The sequence below is a fragment of the Ammodytes marinus genome (genome assembly GCF_949987685.1).
Source record: "Ammodytes marinus genome assembly, chromosome: 4".
NCBI lineage: Eukaryota > Metazoa > Chordata > Actinopteri > Uranoscopiformes > Ammodytidae > Ammodytes > Ammodytes marinus.
The window spans coordinates 12,799,334-12,820,312 of record NC_137233.1 but is presented as its reverse complement, the minus strand read 5'-3'; the positions used below and the strand labels follow the sequence as shown (position 1 = coordinate 12,820,312).

General features: G+C 42.0%; 3 protein-coding genes across 3 annotated transcripts; 1 reads left to right on the top strand and 2 right to left on the bottom strand.

Moving 5' to 3' along the window:
- Positions 1 to 195: 195 nt before the first annotated feature.
- cfap107 (cilia and flagella associated protein 107) lies at positions 196 to 2,708 on the bottom strand (the record flags this gene model as incomplete). Its single annotated transcript, XM_080025940.1, has 4 exons — positions 196 to 491; positions 1,172 to 1,346; positions 1,708 to 1,818; positions 2,598 to 2,708. 4 exons carry the CDS (start codon positions 2,706 to 2,708, stop codon positions 196 to 198), a joined length of 693 nt encoding a protein of 230 aa, XP_079882066.1.
- Positions 2,709 to 3,182: 474 nt separating this feature from the next.
- aadacl4 (arylacetamide deacetylase-like 4) lies at positions 3,183 to 6,442 on the bottom strand (the record flags this gene model as incomplete). The annotated part of the gene is made up of 4 exons (XM_080025939.1): positions 3,183 to 3,975; positions 4,091 to 4,154; positions 5,588 to 5,813; positions 6,266 to 6,442. The coding sequence occupies 4 exons, from the start codon at positions 6,440 to 6,442 to the stop codon at positions 3,183 to 3,185; spliced, it is 1,260 nt and encodes a 419-aa protein (XP_079882065.1).
- Positions 6,443 to 8,825: 2,383 nt separating this feature from the next.
- On the top strand, positions 8,826 to 17,101 carry dhrs3b (dehydrogenase/reductase (SDR family) member 3b). The gene is made up of 6 exons (XM_080027060.1): positions 8,826 to 9,116; positions 14,117 to 14,260; positions 14,548 to 14,667; positions 15,134 to 15,372; positions 16,535 to 16,660; positions 16,755 to 17,101. The coding sequence occupies exons 1-6, from the start codon at positions 8,922 to 8,924 to the stop codon at positions 16,837 to 16,839; spliced, it is 909 nt and encodes a 302-aa protein (XP_079883186.1). The 5' UTR covers positions 8,826 to 8,921; the 3' UTR covers positions 16,840 to 17,101.
- The last annotated feature ends 3,878 nt before the right edge of the window (positions 17,102 to 20,979 follow it).

Below are 20,979 nucleotides of genomic sequence, written 5' to 3'. Positions count from 1 at the left end.
CACAGAGTAAACCTACAGTACTCCTCGCAGCAACATAATGAGAAGCAAGTTTAATTTTTTAAATACCTTTTGATTTCCCAAATGGTCGCCTCTGTTAATTTCTTTTTTCATGCAAGTAATACAAAAGAGGAATCACAAAGAAGCACCACTTAGTCTGGGGCCTCCGGAAAGTAACAGGGAGCATGCAAAGGCAATTTAAGTGCCACAGTGCTGTCTCAAAGCCTGCTGTGATAGTGGACGTAGACCGCAACAGTGATCAGGGACTTGTGTTAGCGGGCGTCCTCTCAAATCCAGGTCCTTGTTGTTGTGATTGTTTGCATGGAGGTGACTGGAGAGCATGCGTGAAGCCCTGGCAAAGCGGCTCTGGCAGAAGGTACTAAGTGGGTGCCTCTGGTATGCTGACCTGTACACAGTCAGTGATGGTAGGTGTGACTGCTGCTTTTCCAAATGGTGCTTTGTGGACTGTGGCGTGCCAAAGTTGGCTGCAGGGGCTGTAAAGGAGGAAAGAGAAGAGAGAAAAAAGTTAACTACCATGTTACTGCAGCCATTAATTACACTGGCGACTGATCTGGAACAATAAAAGGCATCTGGGGCCACCCAGATTTAATTGTTCATGAGCACAACTGCTGATGTGTTAAGTTGGTACAAAATTTAAGGCGCTGAAGTATGCCTGCTCTATATTCATAGCACTGGTGCCTGGATGGTTTAATATATCATTTCCCATGTATATTCTGTACCTTCAGGCAGTGGTGGTAAGGCAATGTAAACTGTGTTTTTTTTTTTACCACTTTGTTTATTGATTTTTCACAATATAGCAAAACATCATTTTACAAATGTAACAATTTTTTTTTATCCCCAAAGACAAACAGACAAAAATAAATCAATAATCAATTATTATTATAATAACAATAAAACAAACAATGACAACAAAAAAGAAAAAAGAAAAAGTGTGTGTGCACAGTTTGGAGTTATTGGGATCCATAGCAAAATACAAGTGAAAAAAATAAAATTAAAAAATAAATGTGTACATCCTTAGAGCTGGTCAAGCAGATATGTAATGAAAGGCTGCCAAACATTGCTAAAATTGTCCTTTGAACCCTTTAAAGCAAATCTTAACTTTTCAAGCTTCAGAAATTGTAGTGTGTCCCTAATCCGTAAACTGTGTTTTTACCAGAACTTGGCTGGTCTGATCTCTCATGCTGCCATGTTAAGCTGTCTGGATGCCAGGGTCGCAGAGTGGGCAAAGCATTGGTGCGCTCACGCCCATAGCTCTCTTCATACTGCGTGACCAAGTAATGAGAGGATGGTGGGCCACAGTGGGCAAATAACAGCTTGGATGGAAGCCCCTGGAAGACAATACACAGTCATATTGGCACAGTTGTATTAATTGGCTTTTTGCTGGATTAAGATATAGAGGGCATGACCTATTCTTTTACAATAATCTTCAAACGGCTGACAATGTGACAGCTGCAAATTGCTCTAACTAGCCTTTCAGTGCCCAGTAGGGATGATGATTTTACACATTTTTCACGACTGCTGAGTCCGACCAGAAACTTGCTTTCATAAAGAGTTTTATCACAAGCCCTTATCTTGGCCGTCAATATTATGCAGAAGTGGCCACAATCTGGAGAAGAAAGCCCTGACTTGCAGGGCTGTGACAGGCATTCAATTGTTGTTAATGCCATGAATGAGCAGTTAAAGGCTGACCTCAGCTCTCAGCAGGGCAGATCTTCTCTCAGAAACGTCTGGCTTGAAGTCCCAGTGGGGCCGGTAGTCTACACGATTGGTGCTTTTAGCTGTCTTGTGTTCCCGAGTGAACTGTGTTGGACATAATAAACAGACATTGCGAAGGAGTGAGGAGTGTGTGTGTGTGTGTGTGGGAGGGGGGGATATACAGGGACTTGAGCAATGAGCCCAGCGCGATGCTCAGCAAAGCTCACACTTCACTATCGATCGGTCCTGTTGTACAGTATTTCTTCAGTCATTGCTCCTTTCAGATCCTGAACCAGCAGTCCGTTGCCGAACCACACGTCAATGCAATTAGTCTCCAGCCCGAGCCTCTGCCACCACCAGGGCTGTGCTGATGTAGCTGAACTGCAGCTGCCTAATAACTTTGCTATAGATTTGACTACCAACTGAGGTGCTACAAAAACCCTTGGCAGGCTGCCCACTGATATGGCATTATGTTTGGGATCTGCACAATTGAATGTGTTCTCACATTGAATTGAAGTGGTACACCTAAGTCGTAACACGAGAGAGAGTTTAATAGAATGATAAACCCCTTGAGATGAATCATTTTCGAGGGAGGTCCTTAATAAAAATACACAGATAATACAAAACACTAAATACATTCACACATACACAAATATATACAATAACACATTAAAACATTAATAAAGAGGAGAAAGTGATATAATAATCATGTATCATGTCAAATTAAAAACATAGATGGCAAGTAAGAAAAAAAAGAAAGAAATTAGAATCATGTGTCGTGTCAACTTAGAAATAAGAGCAGGTTGTTTGTAGATAATTAAAGTTGGATGCTAAAGAAACCAAATTAAGTAATATTTGTGAGACGGGGAATCAAGCAGACCTACCTGGAGTCTTTCTTCTGCCCAGTTGCTTAATAGCACTTTGTTTGCATACTTTTGCTCATTTCTCCAGCCGGTTTGCTCCCATTTATCCTGTGCCAGGCCTGTTTGGTTCATGTTTTAGCTGGTGTCAACCGTACAAGCCTTGTCAGGACAATGTTATGGTTAAAAAGATAGCATGCGCTTCAGGTGCATTCACCTTGCTCCATAATGGCAAAACCCACTGGAGGGGAAATAGAAGATCTCTGTTGCTATGGATACTGCAAACACTGAAAGGCAATGTGCAAACAGATTGTGCCGGAAGAAATTGGTAGACGTCTTACATCCGGGTGAAAAATAAATACTTTACTTAAGGCTAGGGGTTTGACATTTACCTTTATAGTCCATATTGTTAAAATGGTGCCAGAAATTGTTTTCCTACTTTGTGTCCTCCGGATACTTTATATTTTCTGAACCGTACATTGTTCATAGACGTGTATTTCTTTTTTTTGCCTGTGTGAAAACTATACTTTTTAATGAAGAAAGAAAACTCTGCCACTGGAGGCCAGTTCTGTTTATTGAAAGATAATAAAGTACATTGCACAATTCTAACTATGATCTCTCCAGTGTTTTCATGTAGTCAACGACACTATCCACAACCCGTGCTGCAGAGGGAAAGGAGAGCCAGCCTTGGTTGAAAAAGTTAACCATGCCATGAAAGCCTTCCATCACATGTTTCCATTCAACATTCTTTCCCAAGTCCAACAGACGTTTCCTGTAGAGAATCCCGTCATCCCTCAGGACATCATACTCACAGGTGAGGATGAAGGTGGGCGGGGCTTTCTCTATGACATCATCGTCTGCCAGTAACGGTGAGACCTCGGATTCTAAACCAGCCTTGATAGCATGATAAACCGCTCCATCGTATGTGGGGGCTGGTCTCTCGCTGAAACCCCGCACGAGGCACTCGGGAGGTAAGTTGGAAGGGGAGAGCCAGCCGTCGAAGCGTGGCCTGAGCTCAGTGGGTACATGGTTGCCTTCCAACAGGTCTTGGAACACAGACATTTCCCCATTGATGTACTGTAGGAAGTAGAACGCCATGCGGCCACGGAACAATATGGGCACAGCATGATTTTGCTGGTACGAGGGCAGGTTGAAATCTGCCATCTGCAGGGCTGGGTAGATAAGGACCTGAGCGCAGGGGAAAGGCAGATGTCCATCCTCTCTCTTGGCCAGCCTTTGGCACAGAGCGGCTGCCAGGTTAGCCCCAGTGCTGTCTCCACCGACTGCCACTCGGCGAGGGTCCACACTGAACTGTGCCTCAGCCACAGATAGGAAGTGACACGTCGCCGTCTCACAATCGTCCAGCTGGGCAGGGTACCGGTGCTCAGGGGCTAATCGGTACCTAAGAGGGGTGAGAGGGAAGACGGCGGGACAATATGTTGAAGTATGCTATTTGGTAGACTAAATAATATTTGGAAATGTATGAGCAGTGTGGATGAAGTTAAAAGTAGGCCTACCCAACAGAAACCACAGTGGCGCCCGACTCCTTTGCAATGTGACGGCAGACTTCATCAACATAATCTGTTTAGGATAAACAGGACATCAGTTAGCAAAATACACGTGAGTGTCTTTTTGGAGAAGCAACCTTGCATTGAAGACATAACAAAACCATTTTAATTTTCCTTTCTAACTAATCTCATCTGAATTTGTTTCATTTAAAGGTTCAGTAAGCGGAATGGTCAGCTTAGCTAACTTCTTGTCACTGACTGCAGTTAGTAGTCCCCTCCCTCATCACCACATTAATGCACTGCGGTCTTCAAGCAGCGAGTAGTCTAGCATCATCTCAGATAAGTAAGTGTGATAAAACATGATAAAAACCATCAAAACAAACATTGGGGAGGATTTTTACCTGCTCCACCATTGTAGGCACATATACATTCACCCATCTGTTGCTCTGCGTGTGCACCGGCAGTGAGACGGGTGCCAATTTGTAGCGTTCTCTCTTCTGATTGGATATCAGTTTCGGGATCCCCGAAAAGTTTATTTGCCGATTACATGCATAGCAGGTGACTGAGAGATCGGCTTTATGAAACGCGCACACTATGTAAGTGATCACTGTATGAATAAAGAGTGATTTAACAGTTATATTAATATATATACTTAATATATAAGTATTTATAAATAAATCGCTTACTTCACCTTTAAGTATTCATACAGTATATTGTGGATTTCTTCCCCTCTATAGTGGAAAGAGGAACATATTGCATGTTATTACTCATTGTTTGGCTATTTATTAATACATGGTGAGCTTGCAGATACTTAACTTTAAAAAATATGATCATGAGATCTGAGAAAAATGTGTATACAGTATTGTATATAAAGTAGTCTGCCTTTGCACCACGGTGTTCTTACTAGTGTGTATTTCATGGTCATCATATATATATATTATTTCTATACTTTACTTGCACTAAAGTATTTATGTATGGTTCTCTGTTGAAGAGAGTCTGAAACAAGATTTTTTTACTGCCAAAGACTGTTTTTGACATTGTTGAGCACATATATGAAATATGAAGGTGTCTTGAACTGTGAGATCCTATGTAGCATAAATGTGCAAACATTTTAGAAATCAGTTCATCCTAGCCTGAGAAAAGGCAGAAAGAGTGTTTTATGGCCTCACTGTCTAACACTACATTTTCCCATGCTTGACATCACTAATGGGAAACTGTAGGGTTAGGATTAACAGGACTGCTGGGCCAAGGGAAGTCTGAGGAAATACTGAGGGAAGAAAAACCTCATTCATTATATTATAATAGCGATTTTATAATAGAACGCCGGTTCCGTATGGGTCAAGTATTCCTTTAATTTTCATCTATAATGTTTAGGCTCAATCCTTCAGCCAAATGTAAAATAAAGGGTGGTCCTAGTATCAACCACCACATTTCCAACACAGGAGGCACTCTCTTTACATTATCCCCCAATTCATTGACAGGACACAAGCTTCACTTTGTACATACCTATACTCCCGGTCACCCATCCTCCTCCATGGAAATACACAAGACCTCTCCTCAAGCCGTCACACACAGTGGTGGGTTCATAGACTCTCACTGGCACCTCCAAAAAATTCAGGTCCTTCACTCGCAGGCCAGTGGGAACTGGATTTAAGCGAGTGAGAAAACAGGCCACAAACCATCGGATAAAGCTGACCTGATGACAGATACCCAGACGATGTAGGATCCGGCCCTTGAAAGAGAGAAAACACAGTCAGTTATATCACAAGCGGGAGGAGAAAAGATTAAAAAAAAAAATTCTTGATGGCTAAAGTCAATGTGAAAGTAATTCTCTGAAGAACCATATTTATTATTACAACATCAAAGAAGGGCAACATATGACCTTGCCTTTTTTGCCTTTGGCACCTTTGTCAGACTTGATTCCTTATCTGAAATGTCTCTGATCTAAGCTTTATCAGTTGCTAGAGGACAAAGAAAGGACAGCCATCTTTGACAAGGCCCTAAAGGAGTAGAGTTGACTTGACTAGCGTTTTATTTTTATTTTTTATCTTGCGCAAGCAGATATATTTTCCTTCACGCAAAGGAATGAGTTAATTCAATAACAATACAAAGTTCTTTGCAAAAGATACAATAACATGTGGGAAACACAGAATAATAAGCACAAATAGGACCATAGATACTCACCACAATTGCTATGCCGACAAACAAGCCATGAACCATGTGCAGCTTCCCACTATTTGCAACCCCACGAGGGATGTCTGAATTCATCATCTCAGAGTACATAAGTCCAATTACCAGAAGGAGGAAGGCTGCAACAAGAGCAGCAAAGCCAATTAATAAAATTGCCCAGCCAATGTCCATGATGCTGCCGGTCTGCTCCTCTGAAGGTAAGTCATTAGGAGTAAATGTCTTTATCTACCTGCCTCTGTTTAACCCCTCCCATATCAGTGTGCAATGCATTCTGACCTTGGTTTCACTTAATGATAAGTTTGCTACATATTGCCCAGGAGCAAATAATTATATTCTTCAACATTTCAAATTGTACTGAGTACTTAACATGTTCCCCAAAGACACTGACTAAAAAGCACAAAATAGAGCAGTTTTTTAATTACTCATGTGTCCATAGCCATTAAATTAAGTAGCCTTCCAACCCCAATATTTTCAACAATATCTTAAGGTTGTTGTGAGGGTTTTATTTTCTCCTGCTTTCATTTATGCCCCCGGTATAAGATTCCGCTGCTTACAGCTGCACTGGGCACAGAGTGGCACTTTAATTGTCCGGTTTCTAAGAGAAGGAAATGTTCCTAGATGTTCTCAGTGAGAGCTGCAAGAGAACACCCCGTATGTGAACTTTCACTGCTGATCTGTAGATGGCAGTGATAGCATGAGTATAAAGAAAACAGTGCTGTCTGAAATATATACTATTTCAATGGTTTGCTGTCTGCACGCATCCTGGACCCATTTGCCACTGTAATGAATATATTTAGACTGTTTTCTTGTTTTGCAAATCTGCGAACTTATATTAGATGTCACTTTAGCTGAGAATAGTTTAGACCAAGCTTATGATGCAGCTTGACTTCAGGTTCACATTTAGTAAATTTCCCCACCCCCCCTCCAAAAAATGAACTGAAAAATGAAGACAGCATCTGATGTTGTGTGTTCTTGGAGTGTTTTGCTGCCCATGCGAGCCTCCCTGCATTTTCCTAAATAGCAAAGTCCAGCACAAAGCAGCCATTGTGAGGCCGCTCTTTAATCCCATCCCAGTTGCTGAAAAAGCCCTGCATTGAGTGATAGCAAGGAAAAATCACAGTGCCAGGGCCAAAAATCACAGACTGGAATCTTGTTCCGAGGCCCATGAATTCATAGGATTTGTTTGGGGAGGTATTCATGCAGTTTTCCGTTTGTCACCCATACTGAGCTTCTGAGACTGGGGCTGACCTATTTTTCCAAATTGCACTGTCACACAGAAAGAACATTGAAGCCTGCTTCAAAAAACACACTGTTACCACAACAAATTGGGTTCAAACAACTGATGGGGCTCTGCACATAGTAGACTGATCAAATGTAGCATGCAGCCTCTGTATTGTCAAATAAAAAAACATGTTGGTTATAAACTGTACTATGCCCATTAAATGTAGGACAATATTTGCTATAATTTAATAGGTGAGTTTTTGATACAGCAAATCACCTAGACATTGACATGGACAGGTTAGTGTGTGGCTACTTTGGCAGCACCAGCATATTGAGGCTGGAGAAAGCAGAGATCAGTTACTGGCTCAAGGGCACATGAGCAGCAGCACTTGTTATTTTGACATTTGAAACGGTATTGCACAATATAAAGGTAATGACTTAAATTATACAATTATTCTCAAGTTAGTTTATGGTTTGAAACACTTATCGGGTTTCTCAGTTGTGTGTGTGTGGGGGGGAGGGGGCTGTTTAGCTGTTAGTTTAATTATTTCATGGGGCTAGAATAAGGAGTAAATCTGACACTTTTATATGAGAATAGTTTGGTTGTTGATTTTGCATTGCCTTCAGTGAAAACCTTGTGTGACTACAAACACTGTTGTCATTCTACACATTAACGGGGAACGGGGTTAAAGTTCGATTCAATTAAATATTCAACTTTCCCCAATGAGATTGGACACCCACCTGGGGCACGCGGTGGGGCGCGACCACTGCGGGGGCGCGGCCCACAGGTTGAGAACCACCGCTGTAGGCTACACACTTGAAGGGGGTGGGGAGGAGGCACGTACGCAGCCACTCAGGGCAGTCGGGCACTGGAGCACAAATATCCATCCCCACTTAACATGTCAATCAGGATTAATGCCCCCTATACAAACCTCTTCTTTAGGTCCACTCAGGTCCTCTCACTAGTGGAAGTAGCGGAGCCAGGGCAGAGGCGCAAATATATAAGACAGGACAGGAGAGGAACACAACACCAAAGCCCAGCGGTTTCAGTAGGGCACACTTGCACGGAGCGTCGCCTGGATTTGTGTTTCACGTATCTGCGTCTCTCTCTCTACCAGTGGTTGACAGGGGTAATGACTGATCACTCACACGTTTCGAGAGCGTGATGCATGTCGACTAACATGTCAGGGCTCCTCCAAGTCACACCGCTCTGCTTTTTTTAATAGGTCTCTCGCCAGTGGATTACTCATGCAGCAGTGTCTGAGGCTGCACATACTATTGTTTGCATGCCTAGAAACTTGCAGGAGCTCATAGGTCGCTGTTGGGAGGAAATCAGCTGTGCACATAAAAACTTGCAGCGTAAACATTGTAGCCTATATTTGTCGGCTGCTACCCGCGAGAGAGAGAGAGAACACTTTTTTTCACCGAGATGGAGTTGAAGAGCGCGTGTCGTTTGCTTCTTTTCCCGGTTCAAATGCTCTATTACATCGTCAGAGCGAGTTTGTTGTCGCTGTTGCCAAGCAGAAGGAAGGACCTGACCAAGGAGGTGGTATTGATTACCGGTGGGGGCCGAGGCATCGGGCGTCACCTGGCCAAAGAGTTTGCCAAGCAGGGGGCCAGAAAGGTAATTTCATTTATCAACATACAACTCTTTTGCACCCACATTGCCCCCCCCCCCCCCACTCGTTCTAAATAAATGCACCAGCTGTTGCAGTTGTTTTGGAGTCAGTTTGATTTAGTAAGGCATGCTTCTGCTGTAGGATAGTTAGTGTCAGAACCAACAGTAGTAGTTAAACAGCTCCCTCTTCCCGGTAGCCCAGTGTCCACCCTGTCCCAAGGGTGTATTTTGTTTCACTGTTGTATGTAAGCAGGGATCATAACCTCTAAAGTAGCCTAGTTGGTCCTGTGAGACTAGAGGCACTGCCCTCAATTTTGGTTCAAGTATTGCACAACAGCTTGGGTCAACCAGAGGGCAGGTCCGGCCAGCCTTTATGGCTGAATGATACTATGATTTAAATGTTACTGTGCTGGCATGCATTCTGCTAAAGTCCTGGGGTGATTCTGGCATGGGCGACATGTCTAAAATGTGTATCCAAATATTTAGGCTGTGATAAAGGTATTGACTCTGTGTGTGTGTGTGTGTGTGTGTGTGTGTGTGTGTGTGTGTGTGTGTGTGTGTGTGTGTGTGTGTGTGTGTGTGTGTGTGTGTGTGTGTGTGTGTGTGTGTGTGTGTGTGTGTGTGTGTGTGTGTGTGTGTGTGTGTGTGTGTGTGTGTGTGTGTGTGTGTGTGTGTGTGTGTGTGTGTGTGTTTTGGAGTGGTTGGGGTTATGCACAAAGCCTCAGTGAGAACTTCTTCAAAGAAATTCAGATAATAACAGCTTTGCTATTATTACCCTTTTATAGTTTCTTGCCATTTTTTCAAGCAGCAGTCTTAAAATCTGCCAACATATTCACAACACAACAAAAGGCTACATAATGCTTTTAATAAAAGCCAGATTAAGTTTTCTTTTTTCAAGCAAAGCATGAGGACATGAGATGCCTTTTTATGGAGTGCATGCAAAGTTAAATAACTCCCCGCCAAAAAGACTTATGGAGGAACAGATTACATTATCTTGGATTAGTGTAAAACAAAGGTTGCACTTATGACCTGTTACAGTAACTGGAACACAAACGATATGTGTCAAAATAGGTTAGAGAAGTTCCCTCCGGAGACTGAAGTTATGATCCATTGTTGTTTTCCCAGCTGGATGAATTTGCATGCTGTTACCCTTGTTTTGAATACTCTCTAGAATAGTTTCTGAAGCTGTGAAACATCCTGTTCTTTAGTTAAGGGAATCCAAAAGTGACCTGTATAAGTATTGCTGAGATGGTCTCATGCATAGTAGTTATATCTGTATTTATTTTGTATTAAAACATTTCAAATGCATATCAATAGGATCAGTGGAAATCTGTTTAAAAGTAGCTCATCCAAGGCTGCACATCAAAAAAAAAAAAAAAAAAAAAAAACACCCTTTGAATCCTTGCACCCTCCCATTTCTTCCCAACCTCACCATCCCTCAACCCCTAACAAGGAGCCGTCACTTGGGCCTTCCATGCTCTAGTTGCCAACACATAGACAGCCCCTCATCACTGCAGGCCAGGCTCTGTTCCCATCATCATTTCCAGATACAGTTTGTCTAACAATCCAGTGGGTGCAGAGTACTCAGCCGAGTGCCGGATGAGCCTCTGGTGGCCCTGTAGCAATAATGTGTCAATACAGAGCAGTTCTATTTTTGATCACCTCAGATGGGAGTCATCGGTACACAATGGAAGAATGGAAAATCTCAGCTGAAAGCTTTGGGGCTGTGACACGGGTTCCACATCTTGAATGCTCAGAGCAATTTTAGCAGCTTGAAAACATCGCTAAAAGCTCATTGAAACATTTAATGCTCCCCATGTCTTTCTTTGCCATCTCCTTTGGGGAATGGGCAAGAAGAAACCAGAGGGGTTTTAAAGCCTTTACTCTGCAGCTGCACAACAAAGGATGTCACCACGCTTTTCAGCACCCCATTGTTGGGTATTATCAAGGTGTGAAGGCTTTGAAAACAACACCTGTGGTAATGTGTATGACAATAACTCCCCTGCCTAAAGAGATGCTAAAAGGAAATAGGATGGCAATTATGAATAGTGCTAACCTCCACGAACTTGCGCTCACCCCAGTTTGAGCCCCTTTGTGATTGGCAGCCGGAATTTCCTTCCCCTCTGCTTGGGATTTGGCGTTTTCACGGTGTGAGGGAGACTAACTGCAGCGCTGATGAAAGAATCCGGGCGAGATAGAGAGCCTGGGACTCAGGAGGGGAGCCAGGTCTTCTTGTGTGCTGTAAGGAGGGAAGCATTGCAGAACCAAGCTCTGAAACAATAAACCAGACCCAAGTGTTTTCACAAACGCCATCCAAGTTCAGAGCGCTGTGAGGGGGGCTTTCAGAACCACTCCAGTAAATAGCTGACAACTTAAAACTGCATATTTCATCAAAGCCCCCTTTCAAAGTATTTTACTGTTCCCTGACAACAACTCCAGGGAAAAAAAAGTGTCTGCAGAAACATCGAATGTTGGATGATTGTTACCACCATTACATAAAGAAATCTCTGCCAAGGAGATGAACCAAAGCTAGGCACTGACAACTGTGTGTGTGTGTGTGTGTGTGTGTGTGTGTGTGTGTGTGTGTGTGTGTGTGTGTGTGTGTGTGTGTGTGTGTGTGTGTGTGTGTGTGTGTGTGTGTGTGTGTGTGTGTGTGTGTGTGTGTGTGTGTGTGTGTGTGTGTGTGTGTGTGTGTGTGTGTGTGTGTGTGTGTGTGTGTGTGTGTGTGTGTGTGTGTGTGTTGTGGTGGTGGAGGCGGGAAGCACAACGCTCCCAGCTGGGTATTGCCCTGCAACTGACCTTGCTGTCTCCGCAGTAATTAGACAGCGGCAGGCGACTGCCTCCTGAACTCCTGCTGCCCCCTCTGTGTGCCGCCTCTCTGCTGGCCCATACAATGGGTGTGAAAAGGAGGGTTCATACCCACCCATACATTCACAACTGAGAGATAGAGTATCACTGTAATTCAGCTGTAGCTACTGGGGACACAGGGACGTACACCACAGCGCAGTATTGAGTGGCATATGTACTCTCTCTCTCTCTCTCTTTCTCTCTCTCTCGCTCGCTCGCAATGTCTTGTGTCAAGCTGTGCAAAATAAATGAGTTGATTAGAGAGCTTTTATTTACAGCACGTGTTGACGTGAAGTCTGGTTAGGCATGCCTAGTTGGAACAATCAATGACTCATCACTCAGTGCGTTTCCATGGCACAACTAGATTGGATTATCACATATATCGAACAAGACACTCGAACGGACCGTGTCACTTGTCTGAGTATACATGGCCTTTCAGAAATCGGATAAATGTCCGATGCATGGCTGTCTCCGCTATGCTAGGTGGCGCTGTAGCCCTTTCAACCATGCTTTCAACAAGTGGTTTTAGAGCCACGTCCGTTTCTGTCAATAACCCATGGTGTATCACGCGCAGGCACACAAGCACAGAACGAGAAGTCCGATATGCGATATCCGATCCCTGTATACATGCAGAGAGAAAGCCGACAATGAACGAATTATCTAGGTGTTCTTATCCGACTTCTCTTGTCCGTTATTGTGCCGATTTGTGTCCGAAGTAGATCGGATAAAGGTGTTTACATGCAGTTTAAAAGTCCTGTTGAGGTCTTATTCGTTTAGTTATCCGATTATAAGTCTGCATGTAAACGCACTGACTGATAACGAAGGGGGCTTGAGCAATGTCAATTAAAAACTGTTTTCTTACTGTTTTCATCAAGACAGCAATTTGGCCAATGCGTGTTTGTTCTGGTGGTCCTGTGTGTTGTGACTGTGATAAACCTAATGAATTAAATAACATTTTAACAGCAGAGCACAGTTTGAGTGCTGACTTTTAATGAGAGCTGTCAGCTTTGTTTGTAAGGCTCAAATCCCATTAAAAGCTTTCGGTTATTTATCAAGACCTGTCTGCCTCCACTGATTACTCAAATGGGCTTGCAAATGAAGCAAACAAAAAAAACCAATCAAAAGCAACTCAAACAAGGGCCGCTCACAGAGGGAGCCAGACCCTTATTGCTTTGAATCTGATAAAGAAGTAAAGGACACATGCCATACTGTAATCTTTGATGTCTCTAGAGCTTTACAGTGTTAGTAGTTCTGACGAGTTATTAACACAAATATAGCTTTGCAAATGTAGCTGTCATCGCACGTATATTGCAATTGGCTCTCTAAGGAAATGCTGAATACATTTTAAAAGATTGTCAGCTATAATACTTGCAAAAGACAACATATAGAACATCTAGCCATTCCACGGCGACCCCTTACAAGAGACACGCTCTCTTTTGTGTGTGTCTTTGTGTCTATCGCATACACAAGACAAGATCACTTTCCAGAAGACTTTTTGCTCAAATATTAACCTTGGTCACGGGCGACTAGCCAAGTCCCACACTAGCCCCCCCAGCGCTTCACAAACACACACACACACACACGCACACACACACACTGTGGTTTTCAGACTCCCTGACCAGAGATGACGGAGCTCATCTGCCCAACAGGCCGTGTAATCTCTTTGAGAATTTGTGTTTGAGGGATGAGGAGGGCTCACCCCCTGATTTCATTACCTTTCCCTGACCCCAAAGACTGACAGATCTAATTGCCCAATCACTAGTACCACCCCCCCCCCCCTCCCCCTACACCTCCACCCAGCCCCATGTTCCTGCTCGAATGACCGGCCTCATTTAGTCTCAGGGTAGATGAAGAGACAGTTCATTCATACGGCAACCCCCCAAGCCTTTAATCTTGCTCCCAAAACTATTTGTTCGAGACAAGTCAAAATGGCCTCTCTGTTCTCTGAATGAAAAAACCCATTGCCCCGATACACCGGGTCGCATTGCCAGAAACATTTAGCAATACATCATTCATTGTTTGATGACTGACTACAACAACCAACCGTGCTCCACTCATGAGCAACAGTTCACTTGATTCATCTCTGATGTCACTTCCGTTTCAATGCAGATCATTTCACTATGTTTTCTAACTTCAGATTATTATTGTTTTTTTGCTAGGTGATCTTGTGGGGCCGAACAGAAAAGTGTCTCAAAGAAACATCTCAAGAGATCTCTCTCTCAGGAACAGAGTGCCATTACTTCCTGTGCGATGTGGCCAATCGGGAGGAGGTTTACAAGCAAGCCAAGGTGGTTCGAGAAAAGGTAAAGCACTTTAGTATTTTTAAAGATATGTCTACTTCTACAATGAGAAATGTCATTTGCACCCTGGAACATTTGCCTCTCGTCTCCCCTCTGTGTATTTTGGCTCTCAGCTGGTCTGCCTCCCAGTGGGTGTATAGATTAAACTTCAGATGAAATATCTGAGTGGGGAATAATTGCTGACAGTTCTGGTGCAATACAACTGTAGCTTATCATAAAGGCATACAGCAAATGCACAAGATCTCAGAGAGCGTTTCTTCTGTTCTAATTGTTCTTCTTCTTAATCCCAGGTTGGAGATGTTACGATATTAGTGAATAACGCAGCTGTAGTCCATGGCAAGAGTTTGATGGACAGCGATGATGACGCCCTCCTGAAATCTCAGCACATCAACACCATGGGACAGTTCTGGGTAAGAGTTGTAGACACTGAAGCCAGTTTTCATGCAACAGAAGGGGGATCCCTCCTTGCAGATCATCCTTATAATTGTTTTCCTATTTTGTTATAAAATAGCAGCATTTACAGTAGCCACCCCAAGACTTCTCAATCATGACCGCTATTATGGCATGTTAAGTGGGGTATCTCCAAACTGCCTCTCAGTTACTGAAACATCAGAGGGGTTTTGAAACTCATGACATTTTTTTTGTAATGGAGATCAAAAGACTACGTCATATGCAGACAGAAATGTAATTATCAACTAAATGGTTATGGAAATTGAATATGTGCTTGTGCACTGTGGGCCTGTTTTTCCTGTCTGTTCTCCTTTTATGCTCTATTTGAATATATACAGTAATTCACTTTCAATTTTCCACGCTTCTTGTCTTGTCTTTATTGTCCCCTTCATTCATTCTCCCTTTATTTTTCTTTGCACATCTCAGACTACAAAGGCCTTCCTGCCTCGGATGCTGGAGCTTCAGCACGGCCATGTAGTGTGCATAAACTCCATTTTGTCCCAGTCTCCCATCCCTGGAGCCATAGACTACTGCACCTCCAAAGCCTCATCGCTGGCCTTCATGGAGAGTCTAACGCTGGGCCTGCTGGACTGTCCCGGCGTTGGCTGCACCACCGTGCTCCCATTCCACACCAATACAGAGATGTTCCAGGGCATGAGAGTCAGGTATTTAAAGATGCTACCTCTCATTGATTTTCAATTGTTAGCCATACTGGCAGCATGGCTCAAGGCCTTAGGTCAATCAGGCCACCACTTTGATCCAGACTGAAATATCTCAACAACTATTGGATAAACTGCCATTATGTTGTACATTCGTATTCCCCAGAAGACAAACCACAATGGCAGTAAGGATCCCATGACCTCTTGCACCATTGGGAGATTGACATATGTGGCCAATCGTAAAGTAACTTAACTAGTATTGGATGGATGGCTCTGAAATTTCAAATGTGCTTTATCAATGTATGTAGAGGATGATTATATTAAAGTGGCTACGAAGAACTTTCAGTGTAATTCTAGCGGCCCCTTTGGACAAAAGCGGTACTGTTTTGTTCTAAACCCAGCTGTTGTTCCTGTGTCAGCTTACCTGGACCAAAAGCATAAAGAAAAACTGTATGAAAAAAACACTCTTTGATGGCCTCGTTTGCTGTTACATTCTGATCATCAGAGGGTAAATGAGACAGCCACACAAACTAACTTTACAAACTTTTAATTTTTTTCAACTTTTCATGGTTTCTTCTGAGTTTTTACTTACTAGTAAATGAGCTTGTAATCTAGTTGATGGAGATTGGCAGAACATTCTTGCAGACTATCATGGTCCCAGATAATGTTTCCTATGGTCTTTTGGTAATCCCTATTTTTGAGTGTGAGTTTATGGCCTTGCAAACCTTTGCAAATACTCCCCAGCAGTTTTGTTGTGAAAAACAATGCTCTTGATCAACTTACCCTTACCCTTGCTCATTCATTAAGCAATTCAATTAAATATTTTTTTATTGTCTGTCTGTCTGCCCAAAAGTGACTGTCTTGAGGCCTTTGTAGTTGGCACAGAACCTTGATGCTTTAAACCTGATAAAGGTGCTTCACATCTATGACACAGAATCTTCATGTACAGATAAATGACTTAACCCAAGCTTCACATTTTTGCGTAATTGCTTTTTGAAATGTCAAAATCATTGATTGTACAGTCTAAAGTTTGATGCTAGGCTGCATGAAAGCTGAGGGCAGGCTTTCTTTGCACACACAAATTAAACTATCCACCAAAGGCCAATTGACACCATGAAAATACATTCTTCGTTTCTTGATCTTTAAACAATTATTTTTTCTACTGCAGGTTTCCCCAGCTCTTTCCACCTCTCAAGCCTGAGGTAGTTGCCCAGAGGACCGTTGATGCAGTTAGAGCTGACAAGGCCTTCCTCTACCTGCCCTGGACTATGCACGCCCTTGTACTTATAAAAAGGTAAATTTAATATTTCTTGTTTTGTTTTGGTTGTTTTCATTGGCGTACTTGCATTCTTGCTTAACACTCTTTCTCTTGTCTTTATGCTTCTCAGCTTCATGCCACAAGTTGCACTTGAAGAAATCCACAAGTTTTCTGGATGTTATACCTGCATGAACACGTTCAAAGGGAGGACATGAGCCTGGATATCGCACAATGTGTGAGCGACCTTAACAGCTCTTGGGTGTAATGAAGGAAATATGGACCTTAAGACATCTAATGGAGGAGGACGCATGATATTGTGAAGACAAACACTTATAGGGGACATGCGAGGTGGTTCCTTCTGCAGGTAGAATGAATTGATAAACTGCAGAACCCACCCTGGTCCCATTTGTGTGTGTGTTTGTGTGTGCGCGCGTGTGCGTGTGTGTGAGTGCGTATGTGTATAGTAAGGAGGACTGAATGCCATTCTCACTTTGAACAGAAGCCATGCATGGGTCTGTACCAGTAGTTATTCTGGGAGTTTCTTTTCTTTTTTAAAACACTTGTTATAGTTGTTTTTACACTTTTTCTATTCTCCTTTTTAATGCATTTTAAAATCAAAACAAGGTAATAAAATGGAGGTTTGAAAAGATGCACCGTGCCTGTTTCTTTGTGCACGATGAAAATAGAAAAAAGTGAACTCTTGGGAGGTACACGTTGCTTTGTGTCTGGGTTTTGACTGCCGTGGCAGCGTAATAATACCTTTGTTTTGTTCCAGGCATGAGATCAGTGACTGTGACAGATGATGTTGTCAAAACATAAAACACACGCTCAGGGGGGGCGCGTGTGTATTGTTTGTTCTCTGCTGTCAGAAAAGATTGGTGCAGCGGGATGATGTAATTCTCCATAAACATAATGAACACAAAACAAGACAGTGTGGACCACCCCCTCTCACATACAGACAGGTCCAAACCACAATGAATGGACATGGACAGACAGATCCACAGTGGTATATTCATTGAGCCCTGAAAGTACAGTAGTCATAGCAAGGTCTTAATTATTAAACTTAAAAGTAATCTTTCTAAAAAGAAAATGTATTGTCTGTTTAGAAACTTTCAGTATATGATACTTGGCTTTGTTAGCTTGACCACTTGTGCATTCTTACAATGTATTTAACTACTTCACATCCGTGGTAGTAGATCTTGTAAATGTGATTTGCATTACCACAACCCCAGAGGCTAATATTCCACAAAAATAACGGGACAATATGGAGCCTCTTACGCTTTATTGCATATGAATCTGAGCATGTTCCAAGGCTTTAGTGCAAAACAGAGGAGGGGAGCTGTGGACACTCACAATGGATTAGATTTATCAATGCCAGTTGCACAATTACCATTTGATTGAGGATCATTAAGGCGAGACACCCCAGGTGAATAGGGATTTTTTTTTAACTTGTAGATATCATCACGAAACTTTGCCAGTTGATTACTGACACTAACACAATTATTTTTTGTATTACATGTTTTTCTTTAGTATTATATTAAATATGCAAATATGGCAATATTTAACCAATTATGCGTAAATTTGGGTCATTTTTCGAGAAAAAATTTGAGATGTTGGATAAAGCCAGAGTTAAAATCTCTATTTTATTTTAAGCACATATTAGTTTCTAAGGTTTTTACACAACAGATTTTGGATACAGCCTTTTTTCATTTAATAAATCAAAAAATACTATGTACATGTCTTAGAAATGCATTTTAGGCATGTTTTTAGGAGGAAAATGTATCATAAATCAGACAATTAACAATATATTAACAAATCCTTCTGTAAAAACCTTTAAAATAGTGCTATGAATGATTATAGAAAGTTTGGTTGATGTCAGTGGTATAGAAGTTGAGATATCTTTCGCAGAGTATTGGAAAAAGCTCATTTTGAGAAAACGGCCGTTAAAGATAAAAACGAGAATTCTGCTGATAATCACTGATGATAGCTAGAGTAATTTATTGAATTAGGCCCTACACCCTTCAATGCCATATAGGCCTACCACTGCTTAACATATAAACCATAGCATAGTAACATTTACATCCAGATGCTAATTTAAACGTGATTCATTTATTATTAGCCACTGTCTTGTCAACCTGCTCCGGAGTCGGCACAGACGCTCTCTCTCCCCACCATGTCCCCTCTGATCCTCTGACAGTCTGTGTCTCTCCGACGTGATCGGCGTGATTTACATGTCTTTAACACTTCTCCCCTTCAAATGGCGATCATGTAGTGTCCGTAGCCAATTGATTAAGTATTTTTTTTTGTGTTGGTTTGGCATATTTTCGACGTTTTTCCCATTTTATTTTGTGATTTTCGAGCTACCGCGGCTAGCATCACGTGATGCCTTTTAGCGAATCACATCGTCAGAAATGTGCATTAGCCAATGAGGTCGCGTTCCTAGCATTGAATCCCTCCTCACACTTTCACGATTGGTTACTGATACAAAGGAAATGACCATATTTGGATCAGATAACGTTGTTCTTGAGATTCAGAGCTTTCCAACAGTACCATGGTTATTATGATTCATACAGCGGTCGCGGTGCTGTATGTTACGTTAGAATGCTCACTTTTGACGAATTTAGGAGCAAAATACAGACGCAAGCAGTCAATGTTTAGTAAAATAAACACCTAAAACGTATATTTTGGACCTTTTATCCATACTAGTATGAAAGAAGAGATGTTATGGAAGCTAAATAGACACAAATCTCAAAATTGACCAGTGCTTAAAAAAACGATGTTTTTGCCTGCCGTGTCTCGCCTTAAGACTCGGAAAAGGCGAGTCTTAAATGTAGGGGAGTGCCAAGCATGGCAGTTGAATTGCCAACGATTTTCGAGAGAGAAAAAAAGACTTGGAACTAAAATCAAACAAATACTCTCTCCCCCATGGCACAATTTGTAAGGAGCCGATGATCCAGGCTAGCTCATAAATACCTTCAACCAAAAAGGAAAAACCTCATCTATCTTATGTGGGCTGAATGAAACACTATAAATAGGAATTGGTATGTTAAAGAAATTGCTTTACATTATGGGAAATGTGCTTATTCTGCTTTTTGTTGCTTAGAGAATATCAACACCACTGTACTGCCTCGTGTCTGTACAATAAATATGAAGCTGATCAGACTGAGAGATAACATAAAATATACATAAAAAGCACAAGCCATGTACATTTTTGTACACTGTTTCTTTGGCTCACACAGTCGACTCACTGAGTCCAGTTAGACAGACTTTGCGAAGGTTATTGCATTGTTCAATGATCACTGTTGCTAAACTGGTGGTGCTAAAAGTTGTGGTATAATGTGCTCTACTACTGTGGTATGTGTGTAGTTGTTTGTCAAGGATTACTTTAACTGCTAATAGAACACCAAAGCAAAGTTTCTTTACACCTACCTACAAGTCTGATTAAGTAACTGTTGGACCTGTGTGTGTGTGTGTGTGTGTGTGTGTGTGTGTGTGTGTGTGTGTGTGTGTGTGTGTGTGTGTGTGTGTGTGTGTGTGTGTGTGTGTGTGTGTGTGTGTGGGTACAACCTTAGTCAGTTACTCACCTGCAAAGTACAGGAGGCCACTCTCGCAAATGAAGGTGAGGCCGAATAAGAGAACCAAACCTATAACGTAGCAAAATGAAAGGTTTCAGGTTATACTGCTCTATTAGGGATCATGGGCTGCAATAAAAGAACTAATCAGGTTTAATAGCGTTTTACATCACAAATGGTAGTGTGAATTGGATCTCATTAATGTTAATTGAGATGAGGCTAGAATCTTACCACATTGAGGTGTATCACAATTAACTTAAGGGGTTGTGGGAAAAAAATGAAAATACCACCCTCAACAGCTGCACTTTTCTTAACCTCATGTGGAGCCTGTGTTTTTTTTTAAATACAAAACTTATTTATAATGAATAGACTGTCTGTTTAGAATTAGAATAAACATACACATCAACTACAACTGTGAGGCCTGATCAAATAAAAAAATAAAAAGTCATATTTTATTAATGTGAATGGCGTTTTCAAACGGATATTACTATTTTAAAATGACCACAGTCTATCATGCATTAATATTGCATATGAAATGGCAGTTATTATATCGGATTGAAAAAGGAATGAAATAGATAACTTGATGAATGTGTTGGCCTGTCATGAGACAACACACAAAGCACCTCCTTATCTGCGGACCTGAAACACAAGCTTATAATTTCATTTCTTCTGCTTGCTCACTGACGATGCTCATATTGTTGCAACCATGCACATATGTTATGCTTATCCGAAGGTTGTGCTGTATCACTCCTCACTGTGAGGTTAATCATAAAGCCAGTATGC

Excerpts from the sequence above, each read along its gene's own strand:
- dhrs3b (XM_080027060.1), top strand. The coding sequence starts at position 8,922 with ATGGAGTTGAAGAGCGCGTGTCGTTTGCTTCTTTTCCCGGTTCAAATG. Across the intron at positions 9,117-14,116 it reads CCAAGCAGGGGGCCAGAAAG|GTGATCTTGTGGGGCCGAAC; the intron begins GTAATTTCATTT and ends TTTTTTTGCTAG. Across the intron at positions 15,373-16,534 it reads TTCCAGGGCATGAGAGTCAG|GTTTCCCCAGCTCTTTCCAC; the intron begins GTATTTAAAGAT and ends TTTCTACTGCAG.